The 21,202-nt window shown below is 35.1% G+C and overlaps 1 protein-coding gene across 2 annotated transcripts in view; it reads right to left on the bottom strand.

Annotated features, from left to right (window-relative positions):
* The window catches only part of LOC118742356 (cyclin-dependent kinase 6), a 124,736-nt gene that overhangs the window by 91,603 nt on the left and 11,931 nt on the right, over window positions 1-21,202 (bottom strand). For both annotated transcript variants that reach the window (XM_036474366.1, XM_036474367.1), the window contains exon 2: window positions 19,831-20,168. In XM_036474366.1, coding sequence (XP_036330259.1) covers window positions 19,831-19,921 — 91 coding nt within the window. In that variant the 5' untranslated portion in view covers window positions 19,922-20,168. The remainder of the gene's footprint in view (window positions 1-19,830; window positions 20,169-21,202) is intronic.

Here is a 21,202-nt window from a genome sequence, read left to right as displayed (position 1 = left end):
TGCTGTTAGCATCCAACAACGATAATTGGTTAAAAGCAACGAAGAAAACGCTCTCACAACATTTCGATATGAAGGATATCGGCAAGGTTAATCGATGTCTGGGTATAGATTTTCAGCAGAATCTGGTGAAGGGTGAGATTTTTCTATCACAACGGTCATATGCTGTCAGTATTGGAACGTTTCGGCATGTCAGAATGCAATCCTTCGAAAACGCCAATAGAAGCGAATTGCAAACTCACAATGCCTGCGACGAAAAACGAGGCGGTCATGGCGAAATACCAGTATCAAAGTCTAATCGGTGCTTTGATGTACATGGCGGTATCTACAAGACCAGACATAGTGTATGCCGTGAATTTTATGAGTCAATTCAACAGTAACTACCTGGAAGAGCACTGGAAGTCATCAAAGAGAATTTTGCGTTACGTCAAAGGTACATTACAACAAGGTTTACTGTACAAGAAGTCAGGTGCAGATTTGTATGGTGTAGTCGATGCCGATTGGGGCGCAAATTCAGCGGACAGGCGATCCTACTCAGGTTTTGCGTTTATATTCGCCGGGTCCTCTGTAAGCTGGGAAGCGCGTAAGCAACGTACTGTTTCACTTTCAAGTACAGAAGCGGAATACGTTGCGATAACTGAGGCTGCTAAGGAAGCCCTATATTTCAAAGCTGCCTTGAAAGAAGTGGGGATTGATTGTGCCAGCGTCAAATTATTTAACGATAATCAGAGCGCACAAAAGTTGGCTGCATCTACGAACTTTTACTCTCGGACAAAGCACATTGACATACGTCACCACTTTATCCGTGACCGTGTGCAAGATAAGACGATCACGCTAGAGTATATGTCAACACAGCAAATGCCAGCGGACATCCTTACCAAGGGTCTGACGCAAATGAAACACAGTATTTGTTCATCGCATTTGGGTCTTGTCGAACGCAGCTCAGAGGAATAAGCTCTCTACTTCGAGAGGAGGTGTTGTGGAGGCGAAGTAGTTCGTAGTAAATAGTAGTAAATGAATATGTACTCAAAATTACAACCATGTACCTCTTGCAACCATGCATACTATTTTGCATTTCTCTTTTCATCATTCATTCTTTGTAAAACATTCGTTCGTATTGAATAAAGTCAGTCGTTAATTAGCATTCAAAATCCTCGGAACTTTAAAAACCAACAATACCAACAACCACATGATCAAGTGAATTGCAGCGGAATAGCTGCGCTTGATTGTGTTGGCATAACAAAAATGAAAATGGTGGAAAAAAGCAAACGATAATTTACAAGGCGTACTTAGCACGGTGCATAGGCAACTGGCTGAGTCAGTGGGATCGCCGGTTCGAAGCCTACTGAAAGAAGTCTTATGAGGAAATGTGGTGATTTCCGAAATAGCTATCACTTCTACCATTTTTTCAAATTATGTTTGCTTTTCGACAATAAATTTTCATTAACAACGGCCTCGAGCTCAATAAAAATTGTTGAATAAAAAAAAATAACCGCTTTTTTAAGAAATTCGAATCGTTTCTTTTGTTTAAAATATTTTTTTGATAAAAAAAGGTATTTTTTCTTTAAATGTGTTTTTTTTTTTATTTTTATATACGAAGTATACAAGTATGCATGTCAGGAGAAAGGGGGTCTAGGCGCCTTTACAGCAATCGGTTAGTAATTTTTTTGTTTAAAATATTTTTTAAACAAAAGGTATTTTTTTCCTTTAAATGTGCTTTTTTCTCAATTTTTTTATACGAAGTATACAAATATGTACTACAGCAGAAAGTAGATTTAATCATCTTTACAACGATACCAATTTTTTAAAAATCGGTTAGTAATTGTTTGGTTTAAAATATTTTTATTTTTTTTATAAAAAAAGGTATTTTTTCTTAAATGTGTTTTTTCTAAAATTGTTATGTACGAAGTATACAAATGTGCATATCAGAAGAAAGGGGGTTTAGCCACCTTTACAACGATATAAATTTTTTAAAAATCAGTTCAAAATTGTTTGAAATATAAGGAATTTAATTTTTCGAAGACCCGAACTTTGATCCCTTATAGCACCTGTAATATAAGTTTGCACAAAAAAATTTATATACCATTTAAATAAGAGCAAAAGGAGGACTACGTCTATATTTTTAGGTTTTTAGTTATTTACATAGAATAATTAAACATATTTTTTACCGAAGGTACTATTTCAAACTTCGAAGGCCCATATCTCGATTTCGGAGATTTCGAAAAACGGAGAAATCACTTTTTTACCTATGACTTAATCTCTTAAAAAAAAAATCGATAGAATTGAGATATTGAAAATGTTATAACGGCATTAATTGTAGCTTTTTTGTTGTGGAAAGAAAACTGTTGTACATTTCGTTTTTTAAGATAAAATAGTAAACAACACTTGACCTGATAGTCACTTATAATCATTTATTAAAATATAAAAAATACTGGACAATCAATAGCACGTAGAAAACAAAAAAAAATTCCAAAATCAGTTTTTGCTATTCAATAAATGACTATAAGTGACTATAAGAACAAGCAGGTATGGGGATATATTTCGACACCTGTTCCACAAAAATTATCTAAAATGGAAATGTGATCATTTAAATCCAAAGTAGAGATGAAAACGCGACAAATTGTAAGCATATATGCAGAATGTGAATTCGAGCTTATTCTACTTGCATTTCTATGTTTATATCATTATCAGTTTAAGCATATACGGCAAAAAGTAAAAAAAATATATATATATTTTTAATTGCGGGTCCGAAAGAAATATATGCATGTACATATGTATATTAGATGCATTTTGCATCACGCAAAAATAGTGCCGAAATTCAATCGATTGTGCTTAAGGTGCCGGCCGCTTCCGAAAGGGCCGAAAATGACACAATGCACACTCATTTTCCATCACTGCATCAAAAAGCTTCTTAAAAAAGCATTTGCCGTTCGGAGGCGGCGTAAAACTGTAGGTCACTCCATTTGTGTAACAACATCAAGACGCATACCACAAATTGGAAGATGGCTCGGCCAAACACTTAGCAAAAGTGTAACCGCCAAAATAATATTACTATTATTATGAATTTCGACATTATAGAATTATAGCCAATGACCATTGACTTGTAGGGCCTTTTCAAAGTAAAATACTAGAGGCTTTCTCTTAACTCTAAAACAATGACTTCAGATATACATTTTTGGGCAAACACATATAACACGTCGTTGCTTCTGTTATAAATTTAACGTCTAGCGCGCCAAACCAGAAATGTCTATCTATAAAATTAGCAAACACCTTTTGCAAAAATTACGAGAATTTGTGGAACACGCGCGGACGGGAGTTATCGACGGGAGGCAGATACATATACGTGTATATAGATGTATGTAGATACATATGAATATGTACATACATATGTACATACATGTATGTATATTAGGGTTGCCAACCGTACTATAATATATAGTATTGCACTATTTTTGGGGTCTGCGTACTATATACTGTTGGAAAAAAATATAGAATGCAAAAATACAAGATTTCTTCAATTATAAATATAAATATATTTCAGTCATTTGTAAGAAAGGAATGTTTCAAAATGGATGACATTTATCAATATTAAAATAAATATACTTTAAAACACAGGGTCCACAGATCAAAAATGGCAACATTTTTAAAAATACTTAGAAAGATTTACCAAATTTACTTAAAATTATTTCGCTTATGCTCTCTATTCCTGCGACTTCGGCATTCACAGAAAGAGTTTTTTCTGTTAAGATTTTGAAATGGAGAGATGAGAGAAATAAAGCGAATATCCCACTAATAAAAAATTCATTTTTTTTATAGAGGAAATGCATAAGAAAGAAAAAAGATGTACACTTAAAAAGCATTTTTACTTTTTCTTAAAAAAAAATATATATATTTGAACTGTACTATACTTTTTCAGATTTGTTTGGAAAAGTACTATAAATTTCTTAGAATAGATTGGCGACCCTAATGTATATGTACGTAAGGAAAAATGTCAACACGAACTTGTCCAAAATTTGCGTATGATTGTATTTACATATGTATATTTATTTATGTATATGTATATAGTAGGGTGGTCCGAAGTTTTTTTTCAGCCACCCCCAGTACTGAATAATATCGAAAATAAGTAGAGCCGTTTTCTTATTCCCGAGCGCACTTGTGCACAAGAGTATTATAACTTTGTTCACATAACGGTTGTTTGTAACAGGCAAAACGAATCGAGATAGATATAGACAAATGTATACATACATAAATGATTAGAATGAAAAAAGAAATCGATGAAGCTGTCCGTCTGCCCGTCCGAATTTTGGTACGTGCACTTCTTTCGGGCGTAGGACGGATGGTATTGAAAATGGGCAAAATCGGACATTAACCACTCCTATTTTCCATATAACGGTAGTTTTCAGAAATACGAAAACTACAATATTTTAGTAACTACTGAAGCTCATTTACTCAAAATTGATATTTACAATTATTTTAAGATGAAATATAAGAATATTATAAATTTTTGGAAAATGGGCGTAGCCTCGCCAACCTATGGTTACATGTGTATATCTTGGTAACCGCTGCACCAATTTCTCCCAAACTTGGCACGGTTGTTGGCCTTGGTACAACACACCAAACAGCTGAAAATTTTTAAAATCGAACAATAACCACGCCCACAACATATTAACGGTAATTTAGAGAGAGTAAATACTGAAGCTAATGTATTCAAAATTTATGTTTGCAATAATTCTTTAGCAAAAAATACTTATGACCACATATGTGTATCTCGGTAATCGTTCCATCAATTTGTATCAAACTCAGTATGATTATTGTCGTTGCCACGTAAAAGTAAAACGCTGAAAATTATTGAAGTCGGAAACTACGCCCACTTTTTAACCGACTTCCAAAAAAAGGAGGAGGTTATCAGTTCGTCGGAATATTTTTTTTTATGTATGTTACCGCATAACTTTGGACCACGTCAACCGATTTCGATAATTGGCATCGGAAAGGAGTGGATCATGAGATATATATATATATATTTTTTTATATGAGAGTTGAAGTCGGTTTTTTTTTTTGTTAAAAATTACTTGTCATATGACAATTTACACAAAATTGATACTAACAATCCCTTGAAAAGAAGTAACATTATTATGGAATTTCGGAAATTGGGCGTGATACCGTGAGATAGGTGTAAAACCACACCTGCTTATCATGTAGCGGTAGTTTTCGGAAAGGTGAACGAACTAAATTTAATACTTGCGCGTGTATCTAGTGTTCGCCTCCGCCCGAGCTTAGACATTTTTACTTGCTTATTTTGAAATCAGTGCTGCCTTTGAAATTTTCCATATATTTTACATAAGGAAAATGCATTTTTTTATAGAATTGCTAAAAAATCGTTTAAAATAAATATCTTTTGATCCAATAAAAGCATTTCTCTTAAAAAATCTTTAAAATAAGTTAATAGTAAAAACAAACATTTTTAAAGCAAGCTTTCTAACGAAACCGGACCATAAATACTGTTTTACCAAATATGTACATCGACTCGTGCGCCACCTTTCGGCAAAATTTTTAGTGGAGTTAATATACGTTCCAAATATAGACCAAATCGGACTATAAATACGAGTTTTCAAATATCTCGACTCCTGCGCCACCTATCAGATTAACTCATCTTTTGTATTGCATTGTCATCGGGTTCCGAGCCAACTGTAAAGTTTCAAGTCGCTATGTCATCGGGAAGTTGATCAAAAATTTATGTAAGATTTGCCCTTAACAAACATACATACATAAATACATGCAGAGCAAGCAAGCTTGTTTAAGTAACTACTTTTCCATAACATTAACCTATCTCATATATAAATATTTATTATGTTATGCGTTCGTAACCACATCACGCAGGGTCTGAAAAAAGGTAAGTAAAATTTTAAAGTTAATATGCATTATATTTTTCTTAACATTTCCGAAGGGAAATAATCTTATCCGATCAAAACATATTAATTTTTAACGATTTTATAGCAATTATACGAAAAAAATATATTTTCCTTATGTAAAATATGTAGATATGTACATACGTATATGGAAAAATTCAAAGCCCCGGCGTCACGGTTAAATATTCGTTATTTTCGATATAGTTAAGTTCTGGGGGTAGCAACGGGATTATTCCAAAAATTTGAGTTTCCTGTGTTATTTTCGACCACCCTAATGTATGTACATATGTGCGTTTTTAACGGGTGATTTTTTTGAGGTTAGGATTTTCATGCATTAGTATTTGACAGATCACGTGGGATTTCAGACATGGTGTCAAAGAGAAAGATGCTCAGTATGCTTTGACATTTCATCATGAATAGACTTACTAACGAGCAACGCTTGCAAATCATTGAATTTTATTACCAAAATCAGTGTTCGGTTCGAAATGTGTTGAATGTGTGAAAAGTTGGCAGAAAATCCGCTTTTTTATCGACAAATTTTGTTCAGCGATGAGGCTCATTTCTGGTTGAATGGCTTCGTAAATAAGCAAAATTGCCGCATTTGGAGTGAAGAGCAACCAGAAGCCGTTCAAGAACTGCCCATGCATCCCGAAAAAATGCACTGTTTGGTGTGGTTTGTACGCTGGTGGAATCATTGGACCGTATTTTTTCAAAGATGCTGTTGGACGCAACGTTACGGTGAATGGCGATCGCTATCGTTCGATGCTAACAAACTTTTTGTTGCCAAAAAATGGAAGAACTGAACTTGGTTGACATGTGGTTTCAACAAGATGGCGCTACATGCCACACAGCTCGCGATTCTATGGCCATTTTGAGGGAAAACTTCGGAGAACAATTCATCTCAAGAAATGGACCGGTAAGTTGGCCACCAAGATCATGCGATTTGACGCCTTTAGACTATTTTTTTGTGGGGCTACGTCAAGTCTAAAGTCTACAGAAATAAGCCAGCAACTATTCCAGCTTTGGAAGACAACATTTCCGAAGAAATTCGGGCTATTCCGGCCGAAATGCTCGAAAAAGTTGCCCAAAATTGGACTTTCCGAATGGACCACCTAAGACGCAGCCGCGGTCAACATTTAAATGAAATTATCTTCAAAAAGTAAATGTCATGGACCAATCTAACGTTTCAAATAAAGAACCGATGAGATTTTATTGCGTTTTTATGCGTTTTTTTAAAAAAAAAAGGTATCAAGCTCTTAAAAAATCACCCGTTATAACGATTGCGAGCAAAATGATCATGCTTTTTGCCTTGATTTTCACCAACTGGCATTAAAAAGTAGCAGCGCTAAATGCAATACGTTCATACCATGGTTGCCACTCGCCAACAAATACTGAATAAAACTGCTATATTTCTTAACAAATGTGTATATACTTACAGCCAGTTTCTGTGACTTAATAAATTCAATATTTTTATAATTTGTCGATTTTTGATTATTTATCAAGAACTCCCAGTTCTAGCACAGAAGTTTAAATCTGTTTTCTTGATAAATTATCAAGATTGAAAATGGCATTGACAATTATAATATTTTTTTTTTACTAGAAAATATTTTGCTATCAATTAATTACTGCATGTGCCGTTATTCTCATTTTCGTTGTTGGTGTTTCCGACAGGGTAGGAGTATGGTGTAATGTGGAACGATTTTCCATCATCCCTTGTCAAATTAGGTTCGGCGTTGTGCCATTTTCAGTATCGTTTTTAACACCCTTTTATTAGCTTCACCTGTATGTTTGTATGTATGTATGCCTCTGTGTGAGAGCAAGTAAGACAACCACGCTGTCTGCGCATGCGTACCGTCTACTTACTTTCCGGCTCGAGCACTCGAGCATTTAGAAAAAATTTTATTTTTAACAATAAATCGAACTAAAAAATTAAAAATAAATATAGTTTAAAAAACTAAAAAACACGCTTTTAAAGCATATCAAACTAAAAAGTAAAAAATAATTCTTAATATAAGTTGAAAATAATAATGAACAAAAAATACTAGTATTATTGTGAAAAAGCGTGGGGCGCTCTTTGCCATATTTTTCGTCTATCGAGCAACCCACACTTTTTCACAATAATACTAGTATTTTTTGTTCATTATTATTTCCAACTTATATTAAGAATTATTTTTTACTTTTTAGTTTTATATGCTGTTAAAGCGTGTTTTTTAGTTTTTTTAAAATATATTTATTCGTTCGGAATGTGCCGTTATTTGGATCTGCAACTCACGGAATAATGGCACCGGTACACAAAAAAAAAGGTTGCGGGTGCTTTTAACCATCCATTTAACTCGTACAAAATTTCGAGTAAATTGCGAAAATTGCAAATTTTTTTTGCTATTTTTTCGGTTTTTCATAATTTACGTGTACGTGTCAAACGGACCTCAGTTTCGGATTCAGTGGGTCGAAATACATGTCGCGACTTTTTTTTCGTACCGGAATAATCAAAACGATTTAAAAAAATGTGAGATGGTAGAATTCAAAATTTATCGTAAAAATTCGAAAGTTGTTTTAGAAGGGCGGCAGCCCTTGGTGCTGCCACTGTAATTCAAATATTTCCAGTATTCGAATATGAGATGAATCTAATTTTATCGAAGTAATTTTATAGAAGTGTCAGTAGTGCTGCCATGAAGAGTTTTTATAATTACGCAAATACAAACAAACAAAACATAATTCATTTCTTTCTAGTAATGCAAACAGTGTTGCCAAACAGGGGCTTTTCCTACCAAAACTGGTAGGCTTTTTTCCATTTGGTAGGTTGGTAGGCTTGATTGCATTTTGGTAGGTTTCGGGACAATGAGTAATAGTTATTTGCGAAAAATAGAAAATAGGTACGTATCTCCAAATATTTTAGCAACCTTTTTTACACAAATATTTCACCGGTGCGTTCGTATAATGGCGACCAAAAACATGTAAATATACCTGATTCCTATGTACAAACGTATACCTTCTTATTGCCAACATGCAATACGGAAATCCATATATAGTGACCTAAAGGTGAAAAGGTGCCAAGTCCATTTTTAGAAATTTTTCACGAGAGACGAAAAATCAATGTAGTTTCGTATTACCTGTCATTCTGCATCAAAAACTAAACTTTGAAAAAAAAAAATGGACTTGGCACCTTTTCACCTTTAGGTAGCGATATAATTTATGGTGTACTTGGACCAAGATTCCAGAAAAGTCTGCCAATGGGCTCGTACTCAACCATATTTCAGGCGGAAGTTTTCCCAATCGAAGTCTGTGTTCGCGAATGCCAGCGTAGAAGGCAAATGAGGCCAGAATAAATATTATGTCGGACATTCAGGCAGCGTTAAAGGCCTTAGAGTCTTTTAAAATGGCATCAAGGCTTGTAAACTCTTGAACCACCTGCGAGCCCACAATAGCGTCACGCATGAAGGGTTTGAAGGCAACGAAAGGGCTGACTGTCTCGCAAAGCGTGAAGCCCAAATGCGTTTGCACGGTACCTAGCCTTTCTGGGCTACATCTAAAGGATACACTGCAGACCTACTTAGGAGCTAGCTGGGAATAATCTCAAATTGCTGCCTACTGGCGGAAGTCAAAGGGAATAAGACAATCAAAGATATGCATAACTCTTTGCAGCATGAACTCCGAAAGACACTTTGAACTTAGAACTCTTACTGGAAACCTGACAGTACACCAGGGACGGACTGTAGGGTTTGTCGGCTGGTGAAAGAAACCCCAGAGTATATTCTATGTGCCTGTCCACGAAGCATGAATCGTAGGTTGATACACCTTGGAGAACGATTGACTTCTCCATATCAAATTTGGAACATGGCCTCATCCAAAGTGCTGAGCTTTTTAAATAGCCAAAGGTTGGAGTGATTACAATTTTGATTTAGCACAATATATCTTCTTAGGCCGCAGCGCGGGCATCTTCAACGTAATAATAATAATATCGTCACTAGACACGAATAAAGAGCTCCGAAAAACTCTTTGGGCAGTTCTGGGGAATACTGTTGCATTAGTTGACCGCGGACATAAGTTTATGGGTCTTTCTTCGCTGTCCAAGAGGTTAACGCGGCTTTATTTACCGTCACCTATGTTAAGAGTTTTTCTTCGCCGAAATTTTTTTCTTTATTCGTACCTAGTGACGATATGTATGTATGCGTAAAGAGACATATGTACATATGGATAAGACTTTACAGTAAAATGAATCGTTATATACAGTTAATTTGTTTTTATTAATCTAGTTGTGTTTTAGTTTTACTAGTTTATGTTAACTATGTTTTTAAATAATTTTACATTGAAAACAAATATTGAAACTCAAAAAATGTTTGGTAGGTTTTGGTTGGTTGTGGTAGGAAATTTTGGTAGGAAAAAAAATTTGTCTGTGGCAACGCTGAATGCAAATAGATATTTAGTTTCAAAAGTTACCAAAATGAAACACAAGTTACCAAGTTACCAAACCGTTTAAAAGTTACCAATTTTGGTAAAAAGTTACCAATTGTGACAACCAGTATATCTATGTACTATAAATAGGGGTATTCTCCAAATCTTGCAAAGCCATTGCACGTAGCACGGATTGCATGGATTGCATAACTTGCCAAACACACAACAACAAAATACATGGGAAACAACATTTCCTATCGCTGCAAAATATGCAACGTCGAAACTAGGAATGTCAATCCCGGTCTTTTTAAGTCCCGAAAATCCCGTTATTATTTGCTTTGAATTCCGGGATTTTCGGTATTTGTAATTTACACTGGTGGCAATAATAGAAACGCTTTATGTTGACCAGTTTATAATTCTTTTGTTTATTTAATATTTAATATTTTTTTATAAATCTGTAGCTCAATATACTTATGAATACCTTGCGGCAGGCGATTTTGCACATACAACAAAATCAATATATTCGCCAAACCAAGGCCAAATATAGTATAATTGCGTTCTTAGATTTTCTCTCTGACGTCAGGATTTTTAAAAGAACTTTGAAATTTGGAAGATACGAGTATTCAACAAATGATTTATTAATTTCAGTGCAATATTCTTAAAAAACCAGTATGGGTATCAAAGGAAGGAGAAGACTCTTTTTCGTTTTGATGCAGAAATGCATCTAGATGCTCTAGGAATATTTCTGCATCAAAACTATAATTTTCAAAAAAATTTCGCTTATGGGTGTTTCCAGCGGAAGGTCCACCACGTCAAAAAAAATAAAAGTTTTATATCTAACGTATTTACGGGCCGATTTGTCTGCTTTTTAAAATATACACTGGCTATGTAAGAAGAATAATGTTTGCATAAATTGGTCTTCCTAGGTGGTGCCAAGGTCGAGATATTTCGAAAAACCGTATTTATGGTCCGATTTGGTTCGAATTTGGCGCATGTGGTTGAAACATAATAAATCATAGATTTCTAATAAATTGACCCTGAATAGGCGCTGAAGTCAAAATATAAAGTATATTCTACATAAAATACATGTTTTATTTGCGTTGAAAATTCATTTAAAAGCAATATTAACAAAAATATAACGATGGAAATTTATGTCACGTGACGAACCGTCACGTCACGTTTCACACTTGGTGTTGTAAAAGAGAATTGAAACAATTTGCATTAATTCAAAAAACTCTAAAAACAACTAGAATTGCTCCAAGTCATATCAAAATAAGTTTCATCAAAATAGCCATCCACAATTCGCAGAGTTTTGCGATTTTGTAAGAAAAGAAAAAATCAACTTCCATTTTTTGTCACGTAACGAACCTCTCTTTAAATGCTTATATTTCAGGACCAAGCAGTTCGATTGATTTAATTTTTCGGTTAAATATAGAGCTAATTACGTGCTATACAATGGCCCAAAAAAGTTAAAGAAAACAAATGGTATTCCTTTTTTGTATCACATTGAAATCGTACGACTGTCACGTGCGCCACCATGGGAATGCCCTTATGTTATTTTGGCGGTTAGGGCTCGATAGTCTTTTAAAAAAAATTATGACGTCGGAGAAATGTCAATTTATATGCAGTTAATTATGTGTAATTTGAGTAGACTTTTATAAAAAAAAATAAATTTTGCATAAACAAAAGGAATTTAGACAAAACTGGAAGAATTAGGGCGCTTCTTTTATTTCTGCCACTAGTATGATGAACTTCTTTCAACCAGAAAATACATTGTTTGACTTATTTTTTTTGCATCGAGCTTTTTTTCGACATACCTTAGATTATTTTATCACATATGTACACACTAAAGTATTATTAAATGCATATAAATTTCTTTCGTTTTATTACTTATGAAATAATTTTCACTTTAAATACAAAAAATTAACATCACTAGTCGAAACCCATGTATATATTTTGCAAAATAGCATAGCTAGATAAAAGCGAGCCTGTGCTAGTTGTTTTGTTGTTTGAATTGCTACATATTTCTCTCATTCCTCTCATCTCGCTCACTCCATTTTTTTTGCTGTCTTTTGTTATTGTATTTGATACATAATTTCGCTGCTTGCTACCCATGCATGCTACCACTTTGCAATGGGGTGCTCTCGTACTCTTCGAAATTTGGAATAGTATTTTTGCGCGTCGTGCCAGACTTCGAGAATACCCCTATTGTATGTTTGTTTTATTAGTACTTGCATAAACACCATAACCATTACAATAGTGGGATTCATGGAACGTCGCAAAGTTGCTGCAAATATCGCATTTGTCGCAAAATTTGCCACCTTGCGACACAGCTGATTACTTTAGTATGGAATCTTTTTTGCGATATTGCCATAGTATTGAGTATATCAGTTAAGGCTGCTTCGAAATATAATTGTAAAAACTTTTCTTTTTCTCTAACGCCCGACTTTTTTTTAATTTTACATTTGCAAACCGGTGCACAGTGTTTCGACTATATCGAGGCAGGTTGAAAAAAGTCATGGTGACACTTGATAAAAAAAACCGGTTGGGCTTAGAGAGGGAAAAGTAAAAGTCATAAATACCAAATTTTACATTATTTATTCGCCCCCCTTCTTCACGAATGATAAATTTCCAAAAATTTACGGGAATGGGCGCGATACCGACTAATCAGTTTAGTTGCCTTTGGCGATTAACCCATTAAGGTAAGTATTTCTTTTTCAACTGTAGTGAATTATTTAAATGTCGTGCAATATTCAGGTGAAGGTATTTATAATTTATTCTGTACTTTCCTATTTTCTTACCAAAAAGTTTACTTTGAAATGTAGATGCTAAAGGTTATTAGTACACTGAGGGAACTTGTGGCCCTATTTTACTTCAAATGGCACTTAATTTTTCATTTTAGCACCAAGTGCCAAAATGGCACTTTTGAAAAATATTAATATTTTAATAAATTTTTGTGAAATAATTTGCTTGTACTTCTTTGCCTCAACTAAAATTTTCTAAATTTCTATAGTGTATACAACTGGTTTATCGTACCTTGACATTGGACTATTGGTTTAGAAATGTTTTTCTAATTTCAATGCTAAATGGAAAGAATTAAAAAGAATGGCAAAAGGTGCCACTTTTGGCACTATAATTTTTTCTATTTGGCAACTTTTATCACACTTCTCACTTCAAACGTCCCTGCAAAAATCGTTGGACCATGTAGTCTATTTGTGCTCCTCTGCCATGCTGTAGCGGACCAACTCGTGTCTCTGCACCAGCTTATTGTTACCGGATCACTGCTCGTATTTTAACGAAATGTGATTGAAGCTGAGATGCTTGATGGTACTTGTTAGCTCCCAGCTGGTTCGGGTTCGAATGCCGTCAGATGCAACATGTCATTTTTATACCCGAGCGCACTTGTCCACAAGGGTATTATAACTTTGTTCAAATAACGGTTGTTTGTAACAGGCAAAACAAATCGGGATAGATATACACAAATGTATACATAAATGATCAGAATGAAAAGAGAAAACGATTAAGCGGTGACTGTCTGTCCAACCGTCCGTCTGTGCACACGATGACTCAAGTAAAAATTGAGGTATCTCAACGACACTTGGTACTGCACTTCTTTCGGGCGTAGGATGGATGGTATTGAAAATGGGCAAAATCGGGTACATGTGTATTTCTTGGTAACCGCTGCACCAATTTCTTCCAAGCTTGGCACAGTTGTTGGCCTTGGTACAGCATACTAGCTAAAATCGGACAATAACCACGCCGACATTTCATATAAGGGTAATTTAGAGAAATACGAAATCTTCGATAAATCAGTAAATATTAAAGTTAATTTATTCAAAACTGATGCTTGGAACAATTCTTTATCAAGAAATACGTTTATGATAAAATTTTGGAAAATCTCGGTAACCGTTGTACCAATTTGTACCAAACTCGGTATGGTTATTGTGCTTGCCACATGAAAGTAAAACTTTGAAAATTGTTGAAATTGGACTTAAATTACGGCCGTTTTTCATATAACGGTAAATTTCAGAAAAGCTTGAAACTTCAATATTTCCGAATTTAAGAACGCCAATTTTGGAAATTTAATATTTCCGCCGGGTATTTAATGTTCGGCTCCGCCCGAACTTAGACTTTCTTACTTGTTTATTTATATTTTTGTTTTTGGTTTTTATTAATTCCGAAAAAGCATCTGTGAAGTGAAGAACAAAAGCGTGTACAAACGAAGAAATATATCAACAATGCCAGTGTTAATATGTTGGAGTAGTTTTGTGCTACTCTGATGTAATGCAGAGCTGGAGTATATGGCCCTGTCCTAGGATATTGCAATGTTAACTGGACCACATTTTTATATGAATTGTGGTTAATTTTGGAGAACGCCTTGACCCTTAGGGAGTACTCTTTACATGCATGCATGGAGTAGTGGCGATTTTTGCAGGGGTATTCTTAAAGTTCAGTTAGTTTACACTTAACTTAATTTAACTTACCGTAAGAAATCATCAATGATTACTCAACACGTCAACTTAAGCCAAGAGCGGAAATATTTTGTTTTTGTATTTTCTCTTTCAGCTGTTTAACAGTTCGCCGCCTAAAGTGCCACATCAAAAAAATCATGCAAACAAAAATGTTTGCTTTCATTTATTTTTAAGAAATACAAAAACGAGAATCTGTCAAGCCTGATTCTCTCAATTTCCGTAAGGCCGTAACTTAAGAACCTAAAATCTACAGGTTCTTAAGTTTCTTACGGTAAGTTAAATTTTAACTAACCGCCAACACGGTTTCTCATATAATAGGTTTGCCAAAATATTAAGTTAAGTTAAGCTACGGAAATTAAGTCTAGACTAACTGAGCTTTTACGCTCTATCGTTCAGTCGTTGGCGAGACAGCAACGTGGATTTTCCGCTTTGTTTCATGAATGCAAAGACTCCTTGCGAGAAATATGCCTGTACATATCGTCGCTACTATCAGAGTATCCAGATTTGGCGATTTCGCGCCGATACGTTATAAAATATGTGGTTGTGAAGTGCACAGCTACTTTTTGTAACTAAGAAGAAAACAGTTTTAATTTTATGTTCCGTCTGATGGTAATTGAACCCGCAACCAATTGTATCCAGCGTCTTTGCACACTCAGTTACAGCCATACATGTGAATGTGTTTTCAAATGTTGAGTTTGAATCAACATCACAGCGCGCGATTAGTGCATTATGTCATACCATGTATGTGTGTATGTGTTGTCGCAGCTGTACATGCTTTGTATACATATACTTTCTTAATTACATATGAAAAAGCATCCGTGTAGTGAAAAATGCTTCATTTTAATACGGGCGTATTTGAGTTGAATATTTCCATTATACGTAGTGCATGTATAATGGAAAAATCCATTTTGTTAAGACTTTTCACTTGATTTAAATACGAACATTTTTAAACGGTAATCAAATAACAACGCGTTTTTTTCTCAGTGTAATGAACTGCGTTTATCACGGACTTGACTTAAGAAGCATATTAAAAGACTGTCAAAAATTTTTAATCACCCTAATCGAAGAACTTTTGAAACGATTACCTAGTCAATTCAATACTTTTACAAAAGCTTTGATTTTGTCACCAGAAAAGTGTGTGAATCACAAGAGGGCGAATTCCATGGACCTGCCAATTCACAGTTTAACTTTGAAGGAAAGAAAAGCAGCGGAAACTGAATATTTAAATCTTTTAACTTTCCCATGTAATAACTTATGAAGGCTAATAGTTTCTGCTGCAATCGTTTCTAATATCGAAAGTATGTTATCAAGGTTGAATCGCTCAATATATGACAACAACAGAAATGTAAATGATTCAGACACTACAGGTGATTTTGAAGAAATTGTGGAAATAGCTGATCTCGCCTTACTATAGGTTTTTATTTTATTTTTAGCGCCGAGCTCTTAAAAGCAGATTGTACGATTAATCAATTAATATAAGTTATAATAAGTTTAATAATTGCGCATTCCTATTGCAAAATATGTTGAATATTTTTAAAAAGTATGCGTATTTTGAAAGACAACTGTTTGTACATCACTTTTATATAAGTGATTTGTGTTATTTATTTATTATTATTTTTGCCCTCTGAAGGTATTATATTCGTTTTTGGTTTTAAAAACTATATTATAACAAGTTCTCATTTTTTAAATAAAAGATTTCTTAAATCGATTTCATGAATTTTATTTAAAAAAATTGCGATTTTTGGCGATTTTTTTTTCAGAAATTGCGCTTTTTTTAAAAAATCTGGACACCCTGGCTACCATGTCAAACTATCGAATGTGCAAAAATGCGTTTTCAATTACGATATCTTGCGCATGCGTTGAGAATGATACGCAAGTTGTTAAATCGTATAATTTCTAGTCTTATTAGAAGCAGAGGATACTGGCTTTAACAAAGTGTCGAATCCCACACTTTTTCCTAATGACAACAACATTTTTACAGCCGATTTTTACTCTCCTGAAAAATACCCATTTTCACATTTCGACAGGTTAGGTTGGGTTAGGTTAACGCCGCGAGCCGATTACGAAATTTCGCATGCGGCTAATTCCGATCCTTGAGAGCTCAGCGTTTGTTCAGAAGTGCGAGCCAAAATGCTTCCATCTCAGCCTCGCGAAGGCTGGACAGTCTAAAAGAAAGTGTGGAGATGATTACACTTCATCTTCCTCTTGACAGCTGATACAAAAGGATCAGTTGAAAATCCAAGTCTTACCGCATGCATACCAATCGCACAATGGCCTATCACAACCCCCATCACTAGCCCTTGAGAGGTAACGTGTCTCTCGACACCTTTAAGGGGTAACGATGGGTCACTCGTGTCTTGCGCTACAAAAAGTATTTTAAAGTGCCCTATAAAAACATTTTCTGCAGCAGAGAATTGTCTTCTTTTCTTTTTTTTTATGTCCCGGACCCGGTCTCCCTTAGCCTAAGAGCAGTTCGTGCTTCGACAATTCTGTGTGCAATATCCGCAGGCGCCGTGTTCAACATACGTTAAGCGCCAGTGTAGGTGAGGCTGCTATAGCTCCTAGTGAATTCCACCAGACAAGGGCTCCTTGAAACAAGATAAGCTTAAATCAGATTTCCTAGAGCTAAAGAATTAATTTGGGCGAGAGACGTCACCTTTTAGCGAAAGCTCCCCTACAGCAGTACAAGGCACCTTTCTTACACTTTTGATCACCCACCTAGTTACCTAGTACAGGTAACCCTGGGCAAGATCAAAAAGGGTGTATAGAAATCGTCCCTTAAACCGACACCCGACAGACCACTTTTTCTAGTTCCTCTGGAAGGTCGTTTACAACCGCAATCCAGAGCAAGGGAGACAGAACACCACCTTGTGGAGTGCTCCTATTGACTATACGATGAGTGCAAGCGCTCCCCCACTCCGACGCGACAGTTCTGTCACGAAGTAAGCTAAACCTAAGATACCTAGAGGAAACGTGAGAGCCTTTTCCGGCCTTCGCAATGAACGCAACACTGACAACCTCCAAGCATTGGGGATGTAGCCGGCCCTCACGCAGTTCGCATAAATAGGATCCAACCAACTGCATGACACCTTCAGAACCCTTTGCAGCTGCGCAGGTATGATGCCATCGGTCCCTGGCGACTTTAATGGTTTGAACGAATTTATCGCCCAGGCCATGTGGTGATCGTCCAGAAGATCCTGAAGTACAAAATATCGCAAAGAAGTACATTTGAGTGTAACTTCCAAGTACAAAGTACAAGAGCGAAAGAAGAAGTACTGCACTTCCGAAAGAAGTACGGTTTTCACATTATTCTTTAATTGAGATCACTAACCTTTTGAAATATTTGAAACAGTTAAAGAAATTTCAACTTAAACGATAGAGCAAGGTTAGAGCAAAAACCACATTTAGGTGTATTTCGTTGTTGCTTATCTAAAGTGTCAAAAACTGTTCTGTTTTTAGGTAAAAATACAAATTAAATTTGGAAAAAAAATGCTGCGAATTTCTTTATTAGTAAATTTTGTGTTCTTCTCGAAGCATTGATCCCTCATATGCCCAGTAATTAGCGTTTGTGCTGCGGAGTTAGGTGAACGTTCCAAACGATGCTTTTCAATCGCTTGTTTTGTATGGGAAAAGGTTTCAGATGCAAAAAGGTTTTGACAGGTTATATTTTTTGTGAGAAGAAATTAAAAATATTTGACATTTTAGGGACCGAATAAAATCAAATCAGCTGCTCTGCTAATATTACCTGTTCAATATGCCTTGGGTAGTACAAAACATTGCAAAAAAGTACATTTGACTGTACTTCGAAGTACGAAGTACAACGGCTCAAAAAGAAGTACTGCACTCAGAGCTGCCAGACGTTTAGAGTATAAAATCCGTACACGGACAAAAAGTGGTGGGTGAAAAATCCGTACAAAATCCGTACGCTTAAATTTGTTTGGCGAGCAAAAAAAAAAACAAAATCGTTTGTACTTAGGGGAACACAGGAATCGGACTTTTAATAACATCAAATAAAGCAGCACATATTTCCACTAGTCCTATTTATTGATTGCTTCACAGACAACTTTATTATTTTTCTGACTAGAACTTTTTAACAAGCAGTGTGTTCCAGTTTATGTACATGCAACAAAACTTTTCAGTTTTCGAACCTACCGAGTAACAGGGTAATGTTTGAAGCGATGGTTAAAGTGAAAAAAATAAAGAAAATTAGGGTTTTTTTTAATTTTAAAGGCCATGTTTAATTTTTAAAATCGGCTGAAAAATAGTAAAGCTTTTAATAGAAAAGTCTCAAGTACGAAAACAACGCATTTTTTAATAAAAAAAGGGAAGGTTCAGGGAATATCAGAAACCTATGAGATATGTGTAAAGAAGGAAAATTTTCACAACATGAAAAAGACACTCCGAAAATCCGTACAAAAATCCGTACATCTTGACGGAAAGCTAAAAATCTGTACATTGAAACCGTATAACCATTTTCATCCCTGCACATCCGTACCGTACGGAAAAATTCGTAAATCTGGCAGGGCTGACTGTACTTTCGAAAGAAGTACGGTTGGTCAAATTACTAATACTGCCAGATTTGGCATTGCATGGCATCTGTTACTTTTCCTTTTGTATACTTTTAGGTCCCACTGTTTTCATTTAGAGAATTGCAGCAGTGGAATTCTGACAATTGCTACAGTAAATTTTCATCGCCAAAATTCTCTAAATGAAAAGCAGTGAGGCCTAAAAGTATATAACATGGAAAAGTAACAGACGCAATGTGAAACCAGTCAAATCTGGCAGTATGATGGGCATGTAAGTAGATGTGGCATGCTGTTCAAAATTAGCAATAGCGAATGTTGGAATCCGGCTGCTGGTCACCGTATATATAGCTGTTCTTGTTCTTTGTCCCCCAAAACAAAAAATTTCGTTCCAACGTCCCTGAACAGTTTTGAGTCGATAAACTTTCGAAGAATGTGTTCGATAAATAAAATGTTACCTAGCGCTTTTTGATGGCAATAGTACCTACTTCATAGAAACGTAGGTCTAATAAATAAGTATGTACATATTACTAAAATTACCTGTCCCAATGACATTGAGTTCTTCATAATTTAAGGAATCGCTGTCTCCGCTATGCGCCGTCGAGGACATTATCCAATTTTCTTTCCGCATCAAATCAACTGTAGTTCTATGTATATTCACAACTTTCACTTTCGTCTTTCCTTTTGTTTTTGTTTTTTTTTGTTTAATTATCACTTAATTTATGTTTGTGCATACGTATTTATTTACATATGTACGTTCATAGGCATGAAATTGCAATTACAAACATATATAGCGCTTCAATCCACGTACACATCAATTGCTTGCATATAGCATTATTTCAATACCATGACTAACATGTATTTACACTCTTCACTTGCTTGAATTTGTAAAAATTATGGAAATCATTACCGAAAATTTGTACGATTACAAAGTAGATTGTGCAATGGCAGAGTCATATATGTAATACATAATACATAATATGTAATAATATGTGCAGAGTGAACAAGGTCGAGAAAGCAATAAACAACGAGAAGCTCAAAAGCAGGTGGAGGGGAATCGGAAGCAGCGATGTGAGCGGAGCAGCAACAAAATCCACTCAACTGATAAGTTTACGTTTGGAAGACTAACGTACATACATATGTATATCATACATATGGACGTACATAATACGAATGTAGGTACAGATGTGAATTGATTAGAAGTTCAAATGGTTTTATACATCCAAATATTCATACATACACACATACAGTGGTGTAAGAAATAATAGAAACTTTTTATTTCGACCAATTTTGGTTACATTTCTTTTGATTATTCGATGTTTAATATTATATATTATATATTTACACCCGAGCGCACTTGTGCACAAGGGTATTATAACTTTGTTCACATAACTGTTGTTTGTAACAGGCAAAACGAAACGAGATAGATATAGACAAATACATACAAAAATGATCAGAATGAAAAAAGAAATCGATGAAGCTGTGACTGTCTGTCCGTCCATCCGTCTGTGCACACGATAACTCGAGTAAAAATTGCGATATCTTAACGAAATTTGGTAGGTGCACTTCTTTCGGGCGTAGGACGGATGGTATTGAAAATGGGCAAAATCGGACAATAACCTCGCCTACCTCTCATATAACCGTAATTTTCAGAAATACGAAAACTTCGATATTTTAGTAACTACTGAAGATTATTCACTCAAAATTGATATTTACAATAAGTTTGAGAAAAAAAATAAGAATATAATAAATTTTTTATGGTTATACATGTGTATATCTCGGTAACAGCTGCACCAATTTCTTCCGCACAGTTGTTGGCTTTGGTACAACATAACAACTGGCCGAAAATTTCTAAAATCAGACAATAACCACGCCCACATCCCATATAACGGTAATTTAGAGAAATACGAAA

Source organism: Rhagoletis pomonella, unplaced genomic scaffold (genome assembly GCF_013731165.1).
Source record: "Rhagoletis pomonella isolate Grant_MI unplaced genomic scaffold, Rhpom_1.0 Rhpom_scaffold_00007, whole genome shotgun sequence".
NCBI classification, from domain to species: Eukaryota; Metazoa; Arthropoda; class Insecta; order Diptera; family Tephritidae; genus Rhagoletis; species Rhagoletis pomonella.
The sequence above is the reverse complement of the archived record's forward strand: the minus strand, read 5'-3'. Positions and strand labels throughout refer to the sequence as shown.